At 34.2% G+C, this 23,659-nt stretch overlaps 1 protein-coding gene across 2 annotated transcripts; it reads left to right on the top strand.

Moving 5' to 3' along the window:
* The first annotated feature begins 1,479 nt into the window (after positions 1 to 1,479).
* LOC112015664 (ATP-dependent DNA helicase Q-like 2) lies at positions 1,480 to 22,782 on the top strand. 2 transcript variants are annotated; one of them, XM_065771659.1, is made up of 16 exons: positions 1,480 to 1,637; positions 1,910 to 1,997; positions 3,720 to 3,940; positions 7,048 to 7,194; positions 7,298 to 7,513; positions 8,298 to 8,402; positions 8,522 to 8,626; positions 8,719 to 8,841; positions 13,416 to 13,504; positions 16,153 to 16,189; positions 16,269 to 16,302; positions 19,864 to 19,916; positions 19,998 to 20,075; positions 20,160 to 20,225; positions 22,447 to 22,513; positions 22,616 to 22,782. In XM_065771659.1, exons 2-16 carry the CDS (start codon positions 1,934 to 1,936, stop codon positions 22,765 to 22,767), a joined length of 1,557 nt encoding a protein of 518 aa, XP_065627731.1. In that variant the 5' UTR covers positions 1,480 to 1,637; positions 1,910 to 1,933; the 3' UTR covers positions 22,768 to 22,782. The 2 variants fall into 2 exon arrangements, with proteins under 2 accessions (XP_065627731.1, XP_065627732.1); XM_065771660.1 differs by having other exon boundaries at positions 1,481 to 1,637; positions 19,998 to 20,071; positions 22,616 to 22,714.
* Positions 22,783 to 23,659: the final 877 nt, after the last annotated feature.

Genomic DNA, 23,659 nt, shown 5'->3' with positions numbered 1-23,659 from the left:
ATAAGTGGTTGGAGTTTTGGTGCAAGTTTTTAAGCCCAAAACACCTAGGGGATTGCTTTTGTGCAATAACAAGTAGATCTTGTTTATCACCCAAAAAAAAAAAAAAAGTCAATCTTATTGTGTATAAAAATACCATATCTTTGAGCCAAACTTTTCACAAGAAAAAAGAGTTTGGAGTTTTGGAGCAAGTTCTTGAGCCCAAAACACCTCTAGGATAGTTTTCTGTGCAAAAACATGCCACACTTATTTCTCGCAAAAATACAATAGCTTCAAGTCAAGTTTTTTTGTGCAGAATAAGAGGTCGGATTTGTGGTGCAAGTTTTGGGTTATTTTAGGTGAAACTGAAAACTTTTTGTTAAAAATACTGTAAAAAAAAAGCAAAAAATTAGCTAAATAGTACAGTGAGACCTATAAATAGTATCAAAAAGTTCAATGAAACTCACAAGTAGTATGAAAAATAAGCTAAAAACTCTAATAAGCTTCGAGTTTCATTACTTCTCAAACACGTGTGAAAACAAACTAGCTTATTTCATGGGAAAATTATTGTATTGGGTAATTGGGGGTATAAACTATTTATTTAAATAGGTAATAAATTGTTAAGTATAGAACTATATACCTGATACATTTTAAGATTTTATTCAAAACCTGCACAACTTAGACAATAATTTGGAAGTCTCCCACAGTACTGCCAAATAGATAAGTTGAGGTTTTTAATAGCTCATGAAATCTATGAGTTATTTTGATTAAAACTCTTAACTAGCATTTTGTGGGTCACCCCAAAGGGTTTTCTTATGGAAAATGAAAAATTCGTAGCACCTAAAAAAACAATGTCTCTCCACTTTTTTTTCTCTCAACTCTTTTCTTCTAACAAAAAAAAAAAAAAAAAAATCATTTCTCTTCCCTTTCCCTCATCTCCTTAAACTCAACATAATTCTTGATCTAATTAGAGCTCGCACATTAGTCCATGTATAGGAAAATTATTAGGTATTTTTGGAGTATCATAAATGCGTACTTCCTCTTCTTACATAAATGGAAGGTCTTATTATGAATTTAATTAGTGAGATCCATCTTTCATGTGAGAAAATGAAGTACGCATTTATGATACTCTAGGAGTATATAATAATTTTCCCTATATATAATACGGTAATGAGTAAATTTTGCATATACAACTCCAAAAATTACTCTCATTAGTTTATGTAACATTGTATAAATTTAAATTGTTGTTATTATAACCATATAAATATACATAATTACTATTCACATCCACGTCTATTTTTCTAATATTTGTTTATCATATACACAAGAGAGAGAAAGAAATAGATGATTCGAGAGAATAAAAAGAAATTGATAAAAATAAATATTTTAATGAAATATATAATATAAGATAGGTAATTTAACATGAATACTTTTGAAAAATAGCGGTGTAAATTAGAAAAAATATATCATTATGCTAAAATATACAAAATTTTTGGGCATAAATATTCCAACAAAAACTAACTAGACCTGGCTTTTCAACCCCAGGATGGATTGATTTCAAATTTCAAATTTGAAAAAGATAAAAAATCGGGACTGTGCCACCAAATTAACAGTCGGAGCTTGCCACTCATCGAAGCCACCGCCCTGCTTACTCCTCTCTGGTCTCTCTCTCTCTCTCTCTCTTTCAGTTTCCTTATGTTTGCTGGAGCGGTGGACTGCTTCTACCGCTATGATTATATAGGATTACCATTTCTTATTTTTAACAAACAAAAATCTGAACGCATTGACAATGAAAATCGTCAAAAGCAATATATTTTTGTATCTTTTCTTTCGTTGATAATTTGTTAATAATTTTATGGATGTTAGTTTGTATTTTCATGAAAAACTTTTTTTTTTTTTTTTTTAATTCATAATTGAAATCTTGGACTCTTAGGGTTGCTATTTTTGCCCATTGGGAATGGACACCGGTGAGATATTAGCGGAGCTGCTTCAAGTAGAGGTTGAGATTCAAGATGTCCAAGGTTCCTTTCTTTTCTTTATTTTATTATTGCCTCCAGAATTTTGATTCACAATTGCCTCTCTCACTTTTGTTCCCATATATATATATATATTGTTAGTTTGCATCTTAATATATTGTCGAATCCCGTCCTGAATTCACAAATCACAAGGAACTGATATGTAGAAATTTAAAGTGTAATTTCTTCTTAGATTAAAAAAAAAAGTTATGGGCTATAGGGTAAGTTTTGTGAAAGTTTAATTTAGTGAAACACAGTAGTTATGAAGAAGATATTTAATTGCAAATGAGGTTGCCGAGGAGTAGGATTATTAAATTGAGGACAACTATATTGAGTTGAAGAAGATCGCCACAACCCCATTTTGCTTGTTTATTCTTCAAATTGTGCTGGATTTCAAAAATCTTCTAAGGAGAGTACATTAATGGTGCTCGCATTCACTTCGGCCTGATATTGCATTTTGGCTAAGTCTCCATGTTTGTACTTCAAGTACTTGCACATAAATTAGTTTTTTTTTTTTAATTATTATTATTATTTTTTAATTGGGGATGCTAAGGGAGAAAACTGTTAAGAAGCAATATTCATGAAATGAATTTAGTTGAAATGAAAATGTTAAGATGAGTAGAAATACATGGAAAGATAGGATTCTAAATAAGGATATTTGCTTAAAGATAGGGGAAGCCTTATTTATGAAAAGACGAGGGAGAGTCTTTTGAGATAGTTTGGTCATTTTCAGAGGAGAGTGATTATTACTTTGGTGAAAAAGATTTAGTTGATTCAAGTTGAGAGAACAAAGAAAGGTTGAGGAAGGCCAAAAAATAATATTAGAAGTAGTACCAAAGGACATGTCAATTAAAGTAGTAGATAGTATGACTTCGGATAGAATAGAATGGTGGAAAAGAATACAAGTGGCCGACCTTGATTAATATGTTGAGGACCTATAACTGACTCCAAAAAATTTGGGACTACAGCATGTTGTTGCTTGTTTTGGAATATATGAAAATTTGATAATAAGCAAGATATATGTAATCATTGCAATCAAAAATTTTCTGCTACTTCAATCCTGAAATGGCTTTTGGGGTCATATTTTGGTCCTTTATCAAATTAAAGGAGGCTGCTGACAAAAGTGATTTTATTTTCTTTAGCAATTGTGTTCAGGTATGACATTCAATGAGGCTTGAGTATGTTGTTTATGGTCCTTAAAATAATCATTTATCAAACGGAAAAAGATTATCTTCCAATTTGGCCCTTAAAATAATTATTTATCAAAAAGGGTAGAGAGAGAGAGAGAGAGAGAGAGAGAGAGAGAGAGTATCTTGTTAAATAATTCTCTTATGCCCATAGGCTTTGTGGTGCAATTCTTATCTGCCTAGTAAGTTCAACTCACATGGTAGTTAGGGTCTGTTTTTTTTAGCCTAAAATGACTTATTTTCACTATCAGGTTATGTACAGTTTTTTAAACAATACTTTACACTCTTAGCAAACAAATCCCAACATTTTCTGCATAAGAACCATGACACTCAAATCGAGTATAGAGAACAAAAGTAAGATACGCATCACAAGAGCATCTTTCGTAGATAGTTGCCAAAATATTCCCTTAATTTTCTCAAAGAATGTCATTCATCTCATTGTGCATGGATTGATTCCTTATATCTGCTGATTATTACTGATATAGTACTTTTTCTAGTATCTTGATGTTACATTGTGGGTTTGATCTCTGTTATTTTTCAGACCAAGTAAATATGTTGCTTGAGCAGCAAGAGAAGTTGTATGATAGACAGTCTGAACTAAAGGCCCTGTTGGAAGCATGTAAAGGATTAGGAGACCCTGTTACAGATGGTGCTTCTTCTACTGTTGAAAACTGGTCTGGGCCATTTGAGTGGGATTCTGAAGCTGATGACATCAGGTTCAATGTTTTTGGCATATCTGCATATCGTGCAAATCAAAGGGAGGTCAGTTCCCTTTTGGGCAGATGTATTTTTGTTACATAGTTTGTGTTCTGCAACTTCTATGATCCTATTTATTTTTGAGTGAAAAAAAGGGTAATCCTAATTCAGACTTCTTTTAGTGGCCCCCTGATTTTTGTATTCAGCATTTCTTCTGTAGAAGTGGATGGTATTAACATAGGATTTGTCCATGAGTGATTGTGATAGGGGTTAGGAGAATTGTGGATTTAAGGTTTAGAAAGGGTTATGGTTTAATAATGACTAGGGTCAATAGGTAATGGAAAAGATTTGATTTTGGGTTACAAAAGGCATGAGAAGAAACCGAAATTGAATCTACCCACAATTTATGAACATCTCATGTGAATTGTAGCATGAATAGCGACATGAACAATGACATAATTAACCCGTCTAGTATTGAGTTTAAAAGGAGAAACCTTATAAGCTATTTTGTAAACTTTTCCACACATTTGGCAATTATTCTAAAGAGCTTTAAGAGCCCCTTAAGCTAAAAAACACAACTTAAAAAAAAAAAGACTTTTTGTGGAGGGAGCGAAACTCTTGTACTTTTGATGATGTGGTAGTGCAGTTGAAGCTTTCTTTCTTGGATGACTGTGGATATTCAACTGTCATGGACCTCAATAATAGTGGTACCTTTGGAGAGTTTGCTCATTCGATTTCTTTCTACTTGTTATTCTTTGCTAGCAATTCTTTAGGCTAATTTGTGTTTTGTATTAGTCATGAGTTAATTTCATTGCAAAAAAATCTATTACTTATTAAATAAAATATAAAATAAATCTTGAATGGACAAAATTCCAAAAGATCAAAAACTAGTCTTCTATGGCTACAACATTCTCCTTGGGCTGGAAACAAGTCAGCCTTGAGTTTTAAAGTGTTGAAGTATAAAATCATAACTAAACCTTGCAGCATCCCATCAATAGGATAACACTTTTTTTCCCCTTACCTATCATTAGATTCATTTGAAATGATGAAATCAATGGTTGGAAGGTTTTCCAACCTAAAATTCTTCTTGATTTGACCTATAGAATAACATTATTATCTTCCATGGTCTTGACATTTTGTTGATCAACTTCATAATCACCTTGCTTTTCTGTGGTCTTCTTTGTCCTTGTTGTATATACTTTTGGCCGTTCTTGAAATGGACTTGTGGTGAATTGTAAGGTTGAGTCTCTCTCTTTAATGTAACTCTTTGATGCATTGAACCACTACCTGATTGAGGTAGTTCTGGAAGCTAATCGGTAGGGCTAAACCCATAAGATTTTGAAAGGGCAATGTGTGCGATATTTTCCAACATGGGGATAAACTTGGGCCTAATGTAAAATATGTAATTTCTTGAGAATTGGCTGTTCTATCAAATATTTTTTCCAGAATAGAAGCTGGAACTTATCCAAATTTTCCTGTATATTCGATAATTCTTCTAATTTTGCATCCACTGAAATCACCTTCTCATTCAAATGATTTTAGTGTTTTTCTTGTTCCTTCATAGCCTTGAGAAAAAAGCTTAAACTGGACTTTAGTTCTGAGTTAGTCACTATTATTTGAAACAAGGAATTTTGTTAAGTGATTGGTGGAAGAAACAAATTGGACAATTTGTCTTATGTGTGTTTGTGGTAGGCTTAGGGTTATGGGAATTGTGGATTAGGGTTTAGAACATTTAGAAAGAAGGGTTACAATTCAAGAATGACTTAGGTTTTAGTAGGGAATGGAAAGAATTGATTTAGGGCTGCAAAAGAGGTTGGAAGAAACTCAATCGAATCTATCCACAATCTATGAACAGTAGTCTTTATATATATTACTTTTATAAGCATTGATGCCACACAGGAAACTTAGCAAGAACAGTTTGTATTAACATTGATGAATGATGTGAATAGTGACAAAATATCAAAGAGAAAAGAAAAGGAGAAAAAGAACAAAATAAGGCTGACATGCTTCGATACTGAAAGCACTTGATATTAACATTCACCCTCTTATTTGCATACAACAACACCACCCTTATATAGACTCTTTCAATCTTAAGTTCTTTTTAATAGAATTCCTATTTTGATTGGTAAACAAAGCCCTAATATGGTAATGAAAGGTTAACTTGGGCTCAAAGAAATAAAACTAAGATACTTAGAATCTTCTACTAAATCCTAAACTCAATTAAATTAACAAAATACTCTTGATTTGAAGGAGTTGTTGGAATTGTGGTTTGCCCATGAATACAAAGCTGACCATAAGTCGTTAAATAAACCCAAATTTTTTAGATAGATTAAATTAATAACCTAAATCAAAAACATTTATTAGATAGATTAAAATAATATCCCAAGTTAAAACTGTTTAATGCCTTGTATACTTGTAACTAGACTTTTAAAACTGTATGCTTCAATTAGACTTCACACATGACAAATTAGTCTTCCACGGCAGCATCAGGTATAGAAGCTCCTGATTGCTTTCTTACATCTCCCCTCTGAAAGCTTTTTGAGTTTGAAAGGATTTGAAATTTTAGAAAGACACCCAAGTGCACAAGAACGATCTTGCCTTTAACAAAAAGTGAAAAGGAAAAACGAAACAAAGGGAGAAAAATTAAAATAAATTTCTAGAGCTGTAACATGGAAACATTGGTAGAAGTGGGAGAATGCACTGCGATGTGGTGTAGGTCTAATTTAAAGAGTAGGGACTGCCTACAATTAGCGTTGGTGAGCTTAAGCCACAGATATCTCTCCCTTGTCTTAACTACAGATGAACTGAAGTGAGTCTGTGCGTAATAATTCTTACATTGTTAAAAAAGAAACAAATATACAAAGTGGGTCATATCTCCTTTTATTGATAGTGTCTCTAATATTGATATGATGCTATCACAATTTCTTTTTAAACTGTCACTGGTATTGCCCATACCTCTTCGCTTCTACAGTTTTTATATGCTAATTTCTTAACTCTGATAATTGTTTACTTCAAAATTCCACTGATGTTTGTTTTCTTTCTTTCTTTCTTTCTTTATTTATTTCATAGCAGTATTATGCATTCTAATGAATTTCTGAAGTGAAGAATATCAGTGCATGTTCTTCCATCTTTATGTGTTGATTTTTTATTAATTGATTGTCAATTGATACCAGATCATTAATTCAATCTTGAGAGGAAGAGATGTTCTAGTGATTATGGCTGCAGGTGGTGGCAAAAGCCTGTGTTACCAGCTTCCAGCTGTTCTTCGTGATGGAGTTGCTCTTGTTGTCAGTCCTTTGCTTTCTTTAATACAGGATCAGGTGCCTGTTAATATATATTATTCTGCTTTCTACTGATTCTGCTACTGCTACTGGAAAAACTCCTGTACAGCTATAAGAGCATCTTTTGCAACTGCTACTCCAGGTGATGGGTTTGACTGCTTTAGGCATTCCAGCATATATGTTAACGTCAACTACTAGCAAGGAAGATGAGAAGTTCATATACAGGGCGCTTGAAAAGGGTGAAGGAGATCTCAAAATATTGTATGTCACACCAGAAAAGATATCAAAGAGTAAAAGATTTATGTCAAAACTTGAGAAGTGTCATCATGCTGGCCGTCTCTCTCTACTTGCAGTTGATGTAAGTTAATGGTTTTTCAACATGATCTTCTGATTTGATTCTAGACAAGGCATATTGTTTCCATCTTTTTCCTGACTGTCAAAAGTTGTAGATTTGGCGGTTTGCTACATTAGCGTGTTCCTTATGGACTTGGATGACTTACACTAGAGGTAGTACTATTTTCTAGAAAATTGATCCATCATAGGCTGGGGTATAATCTATAGAATTTTTTTTTTATGACAAGCTTCAAGGCAAGGCCACTTCGTGCACACACCCCGTTGAGTAAACTGTAAACCCCTGATACATGACCCTGCCCGCAAGAACTGTGTCCGCTAAACCATAGACAATATAAAACATAAAAGCGAAGGTATATCCTTTTATGGCATAACAAAGCTTCTAATGTGTACATGTATATGTGTTTGTGTCTTAGTATGTATGCATATGCATATTTGGATGAGCACTATAAGTGGAGAAGTAAAACATTATTTATATTCCTCCACTTAATCCAAGTATGTGGAAGGCAATAGTTTGATTCAATTTTCTTTAAATTGTAAAATTAGTTGATGGTGGGTTGATTATATTAATTGTGTGTAACATATTCTACATCATAAGATAGACATTCTTAGTATTCCCATTTTTAACATATAGTAAAGTTTATCTTGTAATACCAATGCTTCAAAATTTGACAAAAGACTACAAGGTCAAACCCTTTTTTGATATTACACCTTTACCATGGTGTTTTCTAAGTCATATATATTCTAAACTGTGCAACTCTTTGTTGTGTATTATATGGTTTACTTTGCAGGAGGCACATTGTTGTAGTCAGTGGGGTCATGACTTTCGACCTGACTATAAGAATCTTGGCATCCTCAAGACTCAGTTTCCCAATGTTCCTTTGGTTGCTTTGACTGTATGTCTTCATTGTTTCTTCTTTTTTTTTTTGTCGTCATTAAAGAAAAACATCCAAAGTTTCAATTTCTAATATGCCATTGTTTATGTAAGTTTATGTCTTTGTCATATGTTTTTCAGGCAACTGCGACACAGAAGGTCCAAACTGATCTGATGGATATGCTGCACATTCCAAAATGTATTAAATTTGTCAGCACAGTCAATAGGCCGAATCTCTTTTATATGGTATAGTTTTTAGTGGGTGTGTTTGTTTATATGTTGCCTTCAATATTTCTGTATTAATAATTTATGACATATCATATTGTCTTGAACTATAGGTGCGGCAAAAGTCATCAGTTGGTAAGGTGGTGATTGATGAAATTGCCGAATTCATCCAAGAATCTTATTCAAATAATGAGTCTGGGATAGTTTATTGCTTTTCTAGAAAGGAATGTGAACAGGTCTGTGTCTTCTACCTTTTCTTCCCTTCCAGTATTGTGTTCATTAACCGTTATAACTTGATTTGAAATTGTTTCTTACCTGTTTTATATCAGATTAGGAGGTGTTTTAGATGCTTTTGTGCAAGTTGCTCATGTAAGATTTTTTATTGCCACAATTGTTAAAAATAATGGTAAAACAAATACAAATAATGAAATCTTGAAAGGATTGTGTTTTCAACAAAATTTAAGAAAATTTAATTGTTTAAATTTTATTAAATACAAGTTCAAGATACCTTTTTTTTTCTCCCACAGCTAACTAGTACTAACTGATGATGCGCATTACATTTTGAAACATTTTGCAAGAAATTATCTTATGGTGATATGGTCCATGTATATTTAGGGATTGACTTCAATAATATTACAAGTTAGAAAGAGAAAGCACATAACTTTAAAATAATTAAAAATTTGAACCTTTTGCTTTAGTGATTAGACAAAAAATTAATTATATTCCTCTAATTTAAGGGTAGAGCTATTTTTAATTTTTTATATTCTTAATTGTGTGTTATGAATTTGCTTTTCTCCTTTTCATAAAAAAATAATAATAAATAATTGCATTTTATCTTTTTTGAACTTTTTCAATTATTTCCATCTAAATTTGAGTTAGAATATCATATTCCAAATAAGTTTTTTCTTATATAAATATTAGAAAAATAAAAATAGTGCCACATATTTGCCTTTTGAGGTGCATTCTCATTTGTTTTGAGGCAGTTAGGCTTGTGGAATAATTTGGAAAATCAAAAATAGTGCCAGTTGGGGAGGTACACAATATTGAGGATTTGGCAGGAATTCTTGGGTGTGGTATATCTTCTCTCCTAACAAAATATCTAGGATTACCCTTGTGTGCTGCTTTCAAAGCAAGAACTATTTGGGATCCATCTTAGAATGTATGCAAAATGAGGTTGGTTGGGTAGAAAAGAATGTACCTGTCTAAAGGGTGTCGGCTCACTCTCATTAAGAGTATGTTATCTAGCCTTCCCACTTATTTCTTACTCTTTACCCTTTTACTCGCGGGCATGGCAAATTGGATGGAAAAATTCCAAAGGGATTTCCTCTGGGGTGGGTTGGGGGATGAATTTGAATTTCACTTGGATAATGAGAATAATTGTTCTACTCCTTTTTATCTTGGGGTTTGGGAATTAAGAAGTTAACGCTATTTAATCAAGCCTTATTGGCTAACGGTTGTGGCTATATGTGTTCGAAGATACAGTATTTTGGAGATGGCTAATAGAGATAAAGTATTGGTCCGGTAGTGAGTTATGGCATACATGTGAGGTTAGGAGGCTATTGGTGGTGGTATTGTGGATGCATATTAGGAGTGGTTGGACTCAATTTGAACGGTTTATTAGATTTGATGCTAGAAATGGAACCCAAAGTAGGTTTTGGCTTGATGTATGGAGGGGAAGACTACCCTTAGACTACCCTTAAGGGGAGATATCCCACTTTGTTTCACATTGCAAGAGATAGAGATGCTGGAGTGGCCTATCATGTAGAAATCCAAAATGATGAGTGTTATTGGACCCCAATGTTTCTGTGTAGTACATGATTGGGAAGTGGATCTAGTGGAACAGATGCTGGAGGATCTTTACATCACAAAGGTCTAGAATGGGAATGTTGACAAGCTAGTGCGGACCCCTTCAATGAACAAAGTTTTCAAATGAAGAGTTATACTGTGTATTGAGGGGGTGACAGGAAGAGTTCCCATGAAAATGTATTTGGAAAGCCATGTTCTGTCGAGGGTTGCTTTCTTTTCTTGGTGTGCAACTCTAGAGAGAGTCTTGACAATTTATAATTTAAGGAAGCGGGGAATTATTTTTATGGAGTGGTGCTTCATGTGTAAAAGCCATGGGAGGATGTCAGTCATTTATTTTTACATTGTGCTATAGCTTGGGAGATGTTGTCTACGATATTCAATATGATGAGAATTTTTTCAGTTCTAGAAGAAACAATGTATTTGGAGGGGCACAAATTAAGTGCACGAAGTTGAAATTATTAGCAGTGTAGAATTTATTTGATTTGACTTTGCTGGCCATGGATTTTTTGATTGAGGGCTTCTTGGATTTCATAGATTCCTTGAATTTGACAAAGAGAAGTTTAGGCAAAGAACATTTCCCTAAAATTTCTGTTGTAGCAACAGAAGCTACCAAACCAGCAGCTGACCAGCCTAGAGAAATTCCTCAAGTTCCAACTAAGCCATCCCAGGATAGTACTAATTTCTCTTTGAAAGATTTATTGAAGTCCTTATGTCATATGCATGAGTTCTCCTTAAACTTTGTCAAATGTACAAGTTATCTTGTGAGTAACATTGGACGTTTTGAGCTGAAGATGCATGTAAACAAACAGTAGGAACTTAAAGTCACAATCAAAGAAAACATGATAAAATGATCAATGTCTAAGGTGCCATGACGTAGGACAAGGGGGCAAACAAAATTAGATTTAGAACACCTGGGGCAGATCTGGCAATTGGGTTTGAGGGTTTACGGTTAGGTTTTGGTGGGGAAAAGGCTGGAAAATAATAGGGGTTATAGGTTTTTGAAGGCACAAGGATTAGTAGGGTTTGTCCGTTTGGGGATGAAACAAAGGAGAAAAATCAAGATTTGGGTGGCTGTGAACAGAAAAAATGAAGAAAAGTTAAATTCCTTGGCATCACATGAACTCTAACCGTCCGTAACTGTAGACAAAGCTTCTTAGCTCTAAAGTCTGAAAATATATTTTTCCTCCACCAGTAGAAAGCGTTACAACCCTTTAAATAGAGGTCTAATACCTTTTCCTAGTTGAAATAGGATTTCTTAAAACCCTAATAACACTTGTACTCCTTGGGCCTTTTCTACTAAGCCCAACTAAATAATTAAACTTAAATAAAACCCAAAATAAGACCTAATGGACTTTAAGTACAGCCCATGTCTAGAATTTAGGAAATTACAAAATTTCCCGACACAAAATCAAATAAATATAAAACTGAGATTGGCTTTCCTTTGCCTGCATCATGCCATTTGTTCAAGGATTGGAAGTTTGGAAATTAGTCTCAATTGCCATTCTCAATATAGTCAAATTTGCAACTAAAGATCTTTTAATGAAACAAAGACTCTAAAGAGGTGGAAGCTGCTAATGAAGTTGAAATTGAAGAAACAAGATTATAAAAAACGCAAGGGAAAGGCAAAGAATATGGAGGCTGAAGCGTGTTTTTCCCAGTTCATGTTGCATATCAAAGAAGGTTCTGTTGCCTGCACTAACTTTTTCAAGATATTGATTTTGTCATACTGAAAAGTTTAATGGTTTAAGTAGATTAGTGAGTGTATCATTATCATCATTGCTAGTTAAGATTAAGAAATAAAAGGAAATTGAAATTTGATCATTTTATTTAATGTCAAGGATGTACTTCAAGAAACCAAGATTTCTCTTACTTCAACACTTTAAAACTCGAGGGCAAGTTTTCTCTACCAGGAGAGAATGACGCAAGTAGCAAGCTAATATTATTTTAATTTTATTGTAGGTGTTATGACCAGTGTATAATTTTTTGGTTTTTAGAGATGGGTTGTCCTAATAGTCTTATTTTGAGTTTAGTTATTTAGTTTGGGCTTACTAGTAAAAGCCCAAGGAGTCTAATTCTCATGTCCCACTAGGAGTGGAGTAGGTATTGGTCATCTGTCATATGGATGTAATGCTTTCTATTTAGAAAGAGGATTAAGTTTCTAAATTTTTAGAGGCCATGAAGCATTGTTTGATACAACCTTCTCGAAGGTGTGATGCCTAGGAAATCCTAGGCGTGATCCCTAGAAGTTTACTGTTTTTCTTTTCCTATCTTAAATACCCAATAACTTAAAACCTTGCAAACACACATTGGTTTGTAACCTTTTAAATCCTAAAATCCAAAATTCCAAACCCTAAACCACCCATCCATCAAATATCCCCAACAATGCTTATAGAGAGCCAAAACACTTTTCATGGGTAACTGTTCGCAGCCCTGGAGCAACAATCTAAATCTTAGATTATCTTTTTTGTTTCATCCCTAAATCCTACTATTGTTGAAGCTGAAATACTTATTTTTGTAGACCGTAAATGAATGGACTTCGACATCTCTTACGTCTTCTATTGCAGACTTTCTTGAGTTCTTGGATTCCTTGAGCTTTCATTAATTTTTGTTGTACCTTTTTTATTTATTTATTATATGTTTTTGCTTTGCTCCTTGCATACACCCCATGTATTTCGTTAGCATCCCTTTGCTTTACTTATTTATTTATTTTAATGGATTATATATAAAAAAAAAGTGCCAATTTTTTTTAATGTCCCATTGTCCAAATAAACTCACAGCATCACTACATTCCAAACTGGTTGGGTTCTGATAAGTTAGTGTAAGATTTTTATTTTATTTTATATTTTTATAATTATTTTATTTTTATTTCAGAGAAATATGTTTACATTTTGCATTATGCATGAATATATGTCAGTCCTTATGTCATCAATATGAAACTGCAGCTTTGAGTTATTTGACTGAAAATAGATTATTTATGTCTTTCGTATGCCGTCGAGAGTTGCAGATTGCAAAGGAGCTACGAGAGAGAGGAATTTCAGCTGATTATTATCATGCAGATATGGATGCAAATGCTCGTGAGAAAGTACATATGCGGTAAAGTCATTGTTTTAACATAAAATGTTGTGAATTACAATGTGTTAAGTCTTAAGTGAATTACAATGTTGTGAATTACTCCTCCTCCTCTTGTAAAAGTAAGGTGGAGGGTGAGGTCATGTGAATTGCAATAGTAATTAATTCTTTAATTTTTCATCATCATGGAGCACAAAATGATTAGGGGTGTACATAGATTGGGTTGGGAGGTTTTCCAATCCTAAGTAAATTTTTCCTAATTTCATTAGGTCTATCAACAAAGGTTTTTGTTAAGAAAAATGCTAAGACCACCAAAAGTTATACAACTTTTGCCACAACTTGTCACATGTTGTGGTGAGTTGTGAGCAGTGAAGAAAAAGTGGTGGGTCAATGTGGATCCACACCTCCACTACTCACAACTTGTCATGTGACAAGTTGTGACAAAAGTATGTAATTTTGTGGTCTTAACATTGTTTTAAATTAAACACACACCACGTCACTCTCCACCAAACCAGCACTTTTTTTTTTTTTTTTTTTTTTTTAAGTAATCTCCTCCAATCTTCTCCATTTTATTCTCTTCCACATGTTTTCTTCACCAATTTTCTAGAATCTTCTTTTCTTCTCCTACCTTCTTCGTTCTTTCTTCTTCAATTTTTCTCCTGCCTTATTTCTTCTTTCCTTTATAGATGTAATAGATCTCCATCCCTGTTTTTCTCTCACTCTCTCATCATCTTCTGTTGCCATCGTGCTCTCCCTCTTGCAGTCTGCTTCTCCCCATCATGGTACCAACACACTCCTCTATGGTTGATCTATTGTGCTGTGCATCTATGAAGAAGAAAGGGAAATAGACTCACCAGCTACCTTGTGATTGACAAAGAAATCTTTGCTTAAATGGTCATTGACAAATACAGAGGATTTGAGATTCTCTTACAAAGGCAGAAAAGGAGTTGTTTTTGCCGTTTAAATGGAGGTTAAAATTGGATTTAAAAAAAAAAAAAGTAAGGGCAGTTTCAGAAGAAGACAATAAATATCCAACAGTAAAGAGACTTGTTTAGCTTGCGTTTTGGTATTTTTACTCCAAGGGTCCAATGCAAAAACACGAAAAAACACCTTTTCAGTCCCAAAACGCAGGTTGTGAAAACGATGCCAAATACTAAAATTCACTATTTGAAAATGCCATCATGCATTTTGGGTCCAAATAGCTGAACCAAATGGGCGCTTAAGACCCATCAGGTGGGTGTGTACGTTACCAATCCAAATTTTTTTTTAAAAAAAATTTGCAATGTATTAATTGAGTATTCTGCAGCTAGTTGTGGGACAGTTTCACCTTTATTTTAAATTTCTTACTTCCCAGAAAACTCCTTGTGTGGAATTGAATGTCTTTGTCTTGGCAGGATAAAACTGGGGATTGGGGTAGGGTGATGTGGGGTGGGGTTGTGAATCAATTGTGAGCTCTATCTTGTGCACCCAAGTCTTGCAGTTTAAAGTTAAACAGTTTTGAATTTTCCATGGTGTAAATTGCGTCTTGTCTGCATAGTTTGTGCTATAGAAGTTTCAATGGACCTCCATTTGAAGGGAAAAATAGTATATCAAGTATCATTTTGTCTGCAGGCTTCAGTGCAGTCCAATCTTTGGTATTTGAGGGATTAAAATCTCATGTTGACGACTAGGTATAATTTTAATTCAGAGGGCAAGCACATCAAAAGTTTGGTTGCAAGCCTGTAACCATTAGCAGCTTATTTATGTGCAAGATAGTCTTGCATTTTGTTCAGACTATAATTACTCAGTATCTAGGCTGTCATTTGCATAATATTAGACAGTATAATAAGAGGACAATCGATGTAGAATCTTTAAAAATTCAGTACTAAATTAAGGTTTCTGATCAAATCTTGAAGGGCTCGTTCTTAAATAGACTTTGATATTTAATGGCGTGGGTTGGGCTAATTAATAAAAAGATTGGATCTTGAATGAGTCGGTTGTTGTTTGGTTTAAAAGAGTGAATAGAATGAGAAACAAAGAAAGATAAACCCTAAACAAGCACTCTCAAAGGAAAAGTGTAAAATAACTTGTCATAATTCTTTTAAAATTCACTCTCTCTATGAGTGTAAATGATTACAATAAAGCCTTTATAAATAACCTAAAGAGACCAGGACTTCAAATAGCAAATAAAAATACTTAAGGAGAAGTTAGAACCAAATAGAAAAAGAACTCAAAACATAATATAAGACTCGTGCTTTGGTGAAGAAAATTTGGAAATTACTAGTTTGCCCTTATTCCGGTTGAACTTAATTAAAATTGATCCAGCTCAAATAAACAATAAAATAAGACTCAATTCGACTTAGACTAAGCAAGGTCCCAAGAGAGATCTCCACTATCCCAAAACATCCCAAATTAATGCTTGAACCCTGGAATCAGTCTTTCCTCACCTCTTATAAATCTTCAAAGGTGGCTGCCAGTTAGGTTCCCCATCAACCATAGTTCCTTTCATGGATTGGATAATTTTGTTTTTGCGTGGGTCTCTCTTTAATAAGTATATTATTTTTTGGAAGTTAAGATAGAAATGGATTTTGTTGGCTTATTCCGATTGGTGAACACTTTAAATATTTTTGTGATGCTGCCTTTTCTTTCAAACATTGACATTCTGAGTCTTTTTAATATGTTTTATAACACAGGTGGAGCAATAACAAGTTGCAAGTTATCGTTGGTACAGTAAGTATGACTGCAATTCTCAGATCTTTATTTGCTTAATGTCGGTTTACCATTTTAATACCTTCACTTGCATTTCCAGGTTGCATTTGGTATGGGAATCAACAAACCAGATGGTTAGTATTTTTGAATTGCCTGTTTCTCTGGGATATCCTACTACTGATTATCTCATTGCACTACTAATGATGAGTTTAATTAGTTCATGAAACTAAAATACCACAAAAATTTGACTTGAAGTTTGAGAATGATCTATAGTCCACCATTTGTTACCATGTATATCTCCAAATGCACATACATACATTCATGCTCTCACATTCACAGCGGGTACACTAGTTGCATTGCAAAAATGAGTCAACAGAGCCATAATTCCCACAGTATTCTTTTACCATCTGGCTATATGTAAGGCCAATTGGGCATGGCTAGAGTTTATTCATTTGTAATCATGTTTTTATTACCACATCAAGCCATTTTGGCCTCAAGATGTCCTTTTAGCACGTTCAGTTTGGGTTCAGTTCCACTTGCTGATGATTTATTGACTTTATGTGATCAAATACTTCCCTTCTCTTTTGATCAACTGGTCTCACAAGTTAAAACATTTTTTCCCGGATTTTACTCATTTAAAACACGTCACAATCTTGGATAAGTTTGCTCAACCCTTTTGGTGTCCTCTTTATATCTTGTAATACTGTTATGTATTGGCTTATAAGAAATTGATATAGGACTAATGCAATACATGGAAGATGTTGACCTGGCATGGTGACAAGGCACTAAGGAGTGACATGGCACAAGGCTAGCAAAGCCTAAGGGCTGTATTTCACATGCCCCATGTGGTTTTTGTAGCTAAATCTGCAGGTGCCAAATTTATTGTAGTTTTTGAAAATTGGAAGGAAAATTAGTTAGAGGCACACACGCATGCTAGATTTTAGGAAGTTGTTAGAAGTAGAAGCCATGTGCTATATTAAATATAGCATATGATTAATATGTTACAATTGTATTCTAGCATGTGATAAATGTGAGTTAGTTATAGATGATGTCATTGCCTATAATTAACCCGTAGGCTATAAATATTCATGTATAAGTATTGTAAAGAGGTTTTTGTTGGTGAATGAAAATAAGCCTTTGAGAGCTTTTCCTTGAGAACTCAATGTTCTTTGTAGAGGTGCCTAACTACCTATCAATTTGTTCTAAGCAACTCTCATTCTCAAATTCAATCAACAACCCATCACATTCCCTGCACCAATTTTAACCACATGGAACATGTGAAATTCATCCCCTAGGCTTTGCTGGCCTTGTGCCATGTCACTCCCTTGTGCCACATCACCATGCCACGTCAACATCTTCCATGTATTGCATTAGAGTCCTACATCAAAAATCCACTGCATAGTACATCATGACAACTTATTTTAGTAATATCTTGGCTTTTCCTCAATCTAAACCCATAATTCCAAATGAAAAAGTTCAAGAATAAGTGTCTATGGTATTTAGTTTATATTTAGTTTGATTTTTCTAGAGTTGGGAAATTTTTGGGTATGGGCCATATTTGTAGGCCTTGGGTTTTATTTTTACAAATAAATAAGTCTTATTGAGTTTTTGTGTGGAATTTGGTTCAATTCAATTATGGCTTGAATTAGGAAAAGTTAGGATATAGGATTTATATAAGTGTATAATACTCAAACAAAGATGGAGTTGAATAATAAAACATAATTTTTATTAGTAAAATTATTCCTTATCTATTAACAAAAGAAGAAGAAGCTATAAAGTGACCAATTGTTAACCTCAAACAAAGATGGAATTTGGTGTGATGTGATGGCAAGTGCCTTCTACATAAAGTGACCAATTGTGGGTTCGGGTAAGAATCAGCCTCTTCAAAAAACGTTGGAAGTAAGGCTGCCCACCAATCACCTCCCTCAGTCCTCACAAAAGTGGGATTTTTTTGCATTGGGTACGATCTTTTAAGAGTAGATTGGTATATTCAGGATTTGCTGGACATTATCTGTATCAGTTGCCCAAGGATCTTATTCCTTTAATGTATTTTAGTCTAGTAATATGCCTTTATGTGGGTGTCTATTGGTTATACGGAAAAGTTTATGTTTTCATGTTTGTATTGCTAACAATGAGTTGTGTGTAATTTCTGTGCAACTCTCTCACTCATAGGAGATTAGTTTAATAATAATTCAGAAGCTTTTAAGCTGTTGACAGATTGTATGATGTAGCCATGATCCTTCAATGATGCTGAAGGGTTTGTAGGTTGTGAGGTCTAGAAAATTAATATTCTTTCTCATCTTCTTACAAGTTTTAATTATCTGCAGTGCTGAATTTATTTCAACTCACTGTCAGTCCTTGCTTCACTACTAGATAATCCCTGCTACAACTGTAATAATTTCTAACCTTAAAAAACTAACAACCTTAATCCTGAAAAATAGCTGCTATCCTTAATTTTCTGCAACATGGTTCCAACTTTTCATCAACCTTTTGCCTACTGAAGTCAACTTAATAAAAAACCATAACTCCCCAAGAAAGCCTTATGGACCTTGCTCACCTCATAGAGATAAACAGCGTACGTTGACTCAGTTTTATTTCTTTCATCACCATGCCCAGATATCAGCTGCTTCAATCACATTCCGGAAGGACTTCCATTTGTTTAAAAGAGAGAGTGGGAGCATTACTGAGGCAGTTTCATGCATGCATCTTGCAGAGGCAAGAGAGTATACTTATTCAAAAATTTCAGTTGCATACTTGAAGGAGTATATAGGGCTTTAGTGATATAAGAGATGGAGGGAGACTTTTTTATTTTTAAAGAAATTATGACATAAAATAAAAAGAATATGGAGTTAGGGTTGTAGGGTGTATAGCCCATATGTCAATTCATTATCAACTTTTTGCATTTGCGACCAGGGTTGTAAATTTTATCTTGCATGTCACTTCTGAGGAGAAAAAGGAAAAGAATGACGCTTATTTATCAGGAAGCCTATATACGTTGAACTGGATTTTTCATAAGAGATGCAGTCTCAGGTTACTTTAATCTCTGATGTTGTCTCTTTTTTAAGATCTTACTTGTATGTATTAAAAAATTTGGGACTAAGACTTTGCTGCTGCTGTTGTTGTTGTTGTTGTGCTTGTATATATGGAAAACTTACATTCTAATCAATCACTCCCCCTCTCTCCCTCCCCTTCCAACACAAGAAAAAGAAGACTTGCTGGTAATCATGTATGAAACTGATCCTATTGATGGACCAGGGGCTTCCCTTTGTTGGAGACAAAACTCAGACCAACTATCAGTTCCCAAAATCTTGTAATAGATGGGATGTACCTATAACTATCAATCATAAGTTTATGGTAGGATCATTTGGAGAGTGAGCCCTTTCTTTACACTAGTTATTGTGTTATGAAATTAGTAGCTCTTTCCATTTCTTGAGAACCAACCTGCTAATTAGGCCTTGAGCCAATTGATGAGCCCTTGGACAAGGTGCCACTTATGAAGGGCTTAGGCATTTTGCTCAACTTGTTTCATGAAAAATGGGGAGTGCCATTGCGAGTTATGTTTTACTTCCTTTTCTTTATATTTTACCTACTGTTCATATTTATATTTCAATAATCCCGTACGATTCACATATAAATTTTTCATTAGTGTACATGTAATGTAGTTGTGGTATTTAATTCGTCATTGCTGCTTGTAGTGAGGTTTGTCATCCATCACAGCCTGAGTAAATCAATGGAGACATACTATCAGGTTTTTTGTTTTTTTCTTTATCCAACTATGTTCACCTTGTTCCGAAATGCTCTATTCTCTCTGTAACCTCTCTTACCGCAGGAAAGTGGCCGAGCTGGACGAGATGGACTCCCTTCTGAATGCTTACTCTACTTCAGGCCTGGTGATGTTCCTAGGCAGGTAGATTTCCTTTGACATTCTGTGTTTTTTTATATACTTTGGTCAACTAATCTGTAATCTATGAATTTGAAATTCTCTTAACAGAGTTCTATGGTGTTCTATGAGAATTCTGGATTGCAGAATCTCTATGACATTGCACGATATTGTCAGGTACTGTTCTCTTATTGTCATAAAGATTTTGCTTGTTTTTAGTTTCTGAACAGCATTAAATTAACCTTTATTTTGTTAACTTTGTTCAATTGAATGCATGCTTTATTTTGAAAAGGGCTTGTATACATATACTTGTCTTTATTTTATCCTTTTCTAATAAATCTTTTACTTATATAAAAAAAGCACATCTTACTTTTTTTAATCCACAGCCAAATGATTCAAAATTTGCTTAAGTTTTACTGTTTATTTAAAGATCAATCTGACTAAAAAGCTATAACCAGTTATTGGTTGGAACAGTTTTATGATTTCTGCTTTTAATGATACTATTTTCTTTTACTGGTAGGGTAGATGTGCACCCAAAACTTTACCCTCCATCTCATTGTTGTGGGAAGTGTCACTTGAGTTAGGTTAAAATATGATTTAGGCTGCGTTTGGTTCAATGTAAATCGAATTCCGAGTGTAAAATAAATGCAGGGGAAAGTGAATTCCCATAAGGAAAATGAAATTCGGGTGTTTGGTTCTGCAATGGAAAATAGTCCGGAAAACAATTTTTGGTGCTTGGTAACATTCTAAAAATGCTATTTTCCTACAAAATTTTCACATTTTCTTAACATCCAAACAAATTTTGTTACAGAAAATTTCAAAATATACACTTAACACAACCAAAATATACACTTAACACAACCAAAAATCAAAATAAAAACATTGAGGGAGAGGAAGAAAGAGTGAGATCGGAGGGAGAAAGAGTGACAGAGTGAGGGACAGAGAGATAGATCGGGAAAGAGAGAGATTAAAGTGTATGGAGGATGGCGGCGGCCAGATCGGCGTTGTTGAGCAAGAGGGAGAACAAGATCGGTGTGTCGAGAACGAGCTCGGTCTTGGGTGGTGACAATCTAGATGGCGGCACTGATGAGCTTCTAGCGGCGACAATAGGTGCGATCTCGCTGGTGCTGGGGTGCGACGAGACCGGTGCGATCTGGGGTTGGGGGGGTGGTGTGATTTGGGGTTGCTTCTGGTGCTCGGTCTTCTTGCTATTTCTCTCTCTTTTATTTTCCTGGGGTGGAAATTATTTGAAGGTAAAATAAAACTTGAAATTCATTTCCGGCTTGCTAGGTTTATTTTACAATCAACACAGAAATTGATTTCCGTTTGACCCAATTTTCTGTGCTTACCAAAGACATAGGCTGGTGTAAAATGATTTCCTGAAATCCTTTTCAGCCAAAAAAAACCGCAGCCTTAGTCCTTGAATTTCATGTTAGGTTTCATTTTCATCTCTGAACTATTTATTGTGTCAATTTGTTTGTGATGTTTTGAAATCATTTCATTGTTGTCCTTGCCGTGTCTTGCTGTGACTGTGAAGGAGAATTGTTGATGAGGTAGTCATTTTTTTCCCCACCTGTGATTTTATTATTGACGTGGCATGCCAAGCCTTAACATGGTTCATTTATTCAGTAAAGATGGCACCATGTGACATACATGTGATTCCACATTAGTTAGCAGTCCTAAGTAAGCCAAGTGCGTGTCGCAGAGCTCTTGTCTGATTTTTCTTTTTGAGCCTTATGGTGGCCTAAAGTATCATATTAGCTGTTAGAAACACAAGGAAAGATGGGAAAAAGTTATGCAGTGTTGACAACTACTGTTCACATAATGATGGCAAGACAAAACAAGGGCTCTCAATGCATTAAGGACTGAGTTGACACAATCAATGGTTGAGGAACAGAAATGGAATCTAGTACATTGTTCAAAGACCAAAATTGTATTTCAAACAATAATTTACTTTGTTAATGATTAATTTAGCTTAAGATTTGCTTCTAGTTCATTGTTGATTCTATGTTTAGTAACGTTTTGAAGCTGGATGAAGTTTAAACGCTTATGATCAAGCGTATTTGTTATTCTTGCAATTGAACTGGATTGACAGCAAAATTAGATCTTTTTCAAAATTTTATTTTTTTGTATATTACTTTTATATAAAAGTATATGGCCAAGTCTACCTTTGAAGACCAAGCCATTATCATCCATATGTGATAGGCAAACCAGAACCTTGAGCCTTTTCTTGTCTTTGTTGTCCTACTAGCTGTTTTAAAGTTTATTAATATTCCTAGCCTTACAATTATTAAAAAAGAATCCCTAGCCTTGCACCATTAATGCATCTGAATTTATACCAGATACATGGTTAACTACATGTGAAATATATTTTAAGTAGCTTTCATTTTTGTTGCAGTCTAAAAGACAGTGCCGTCGGAGTGCCTTTTTCCGGCATTTTGCTGAGCCATTACAGGATTGCAATGGTACTGTTTGGAGTTAGTTTTTTCTACCATAATTGCTTTTCTTCTGTCATCTGGGTTTTTCAGATTCTTAAATAATGTAAAACTTAATTAAAATTGTCTCAGGGATGTGTGACAATTGTGCATTCTCAAGTGACGTGAAGGAAGTGGATGTCACTCGTATGTTTCACAAACCTTTGTTTAAAATAACATCTAACTATTCTTTTATGGCTCAAGATATTCCTGTATTATTTCTTTGTTGGGTTTCTTTATCTTGAGCATCTAACTAGTATTTTTTGCACTACTTTGGTAGATGGCTCTGCCACTAATGTTTCTGGTTTGGACACTATTAATTTTACTTCCACTTTTTCATGATCTTCAGTCCTATATTTTCCTTAATTTCCATTTAGTCTCATTTTTGTAAGTAAGCTTGTGTTGCAATATTCTTACCTTCATATTGCATCTTTTATGATCTCTCACGGTTAGATGATGGTTAGATTGGTGGCGGACTTTATTATCTTGATTTATGCAACTCTTCCTGTTCAAGTACCCTTTCTTCATCCATTTCTTCTCTTTAGCATCGTTGTCTTCTCAGTCATCCTTCTCTTTAGATCCTGAAGCTGTTAGTTCCTTCATGTCATCAAGTTGCATACATGCAATGCGAAGCGTTTTAATTCAGGAAGCATCATAGGTTCTCCTTTGTGTCTAAGAGTGAGTTGTGTCAATAATTTTTTTCACATAGTACATCAGATATTTGGGTTCCAAAAAGGCAATAAGAGTCCATCATATTCTCTTTGTATACGTCTTGTGCACTTGGGCTATGCCTGTTTTTCTTTAATGAAATTTAGTTTTACTTATATATAAAAATAAATAAATAAATAAAAGTGTCCCATCATATTTGGGCTTTAGGTATTTTGTAATTTTTGTTTGATACTTCGATTTGTATCTTTATATTTGATAGAAATTTTTTCTCAATTTCTTGATGGTCACAGCATTTAATGCATAATTCATTTATTTTTTTTACATACAATAAAATGGTGTGCAAAACTGTAAGTTGAGACATTTTTTGGAGAATACCTTTGCACTTTTATTCCATGCTAGCGTTCCAAAACCATATTGGAGTGATGCAGTGCCGACAGCCTATTATCTTATCAATTGCATGCCTTCTGT

Source organism: Quercus suber, unplaced genomic scaffold, assembly GCF_002906115.3.
Source record: "Quercus suber isolate HL8 unplaced genomic scaffold, Cork oak 2.0 scaffold_47, whole genome shotgun sequence".
Classification (NCBI taxonomy): domain Eukaryota; kingdom Viridiplantae; phylum Streptophyta; class Magnoliopsida; order Fagales; family Fagaceae; genus Quercus; species Quercus suber.
Note: the sequence above shows the minus strand (reverse complement) of the source record. Positions and strands in the feature narration are given on the sequence as shown.

Coding starts and splice junctions, on each gene's coding strand:
- LOC112015664 (XM_065771659.1), top strand. CDS start 1,934: ATGGACACCGGTGAGATATTAGCGGAGCTGCTTCAAGTAGAGGTTGAG. Junction 16,190..16,268: donor TGCAAGTTATCGTTGGTACA/GTAAGTATGACT, acceptor TTGCATTTCCAG/GTTGCATTTGGTATGGGAAT. Junction 22,514..22,615: donor GCCATTACAGGATTGCAATG/GTACTGTTTGGA, acceptor AAATTGTCTCAG/GGATGTGTGACAATTGTGCA.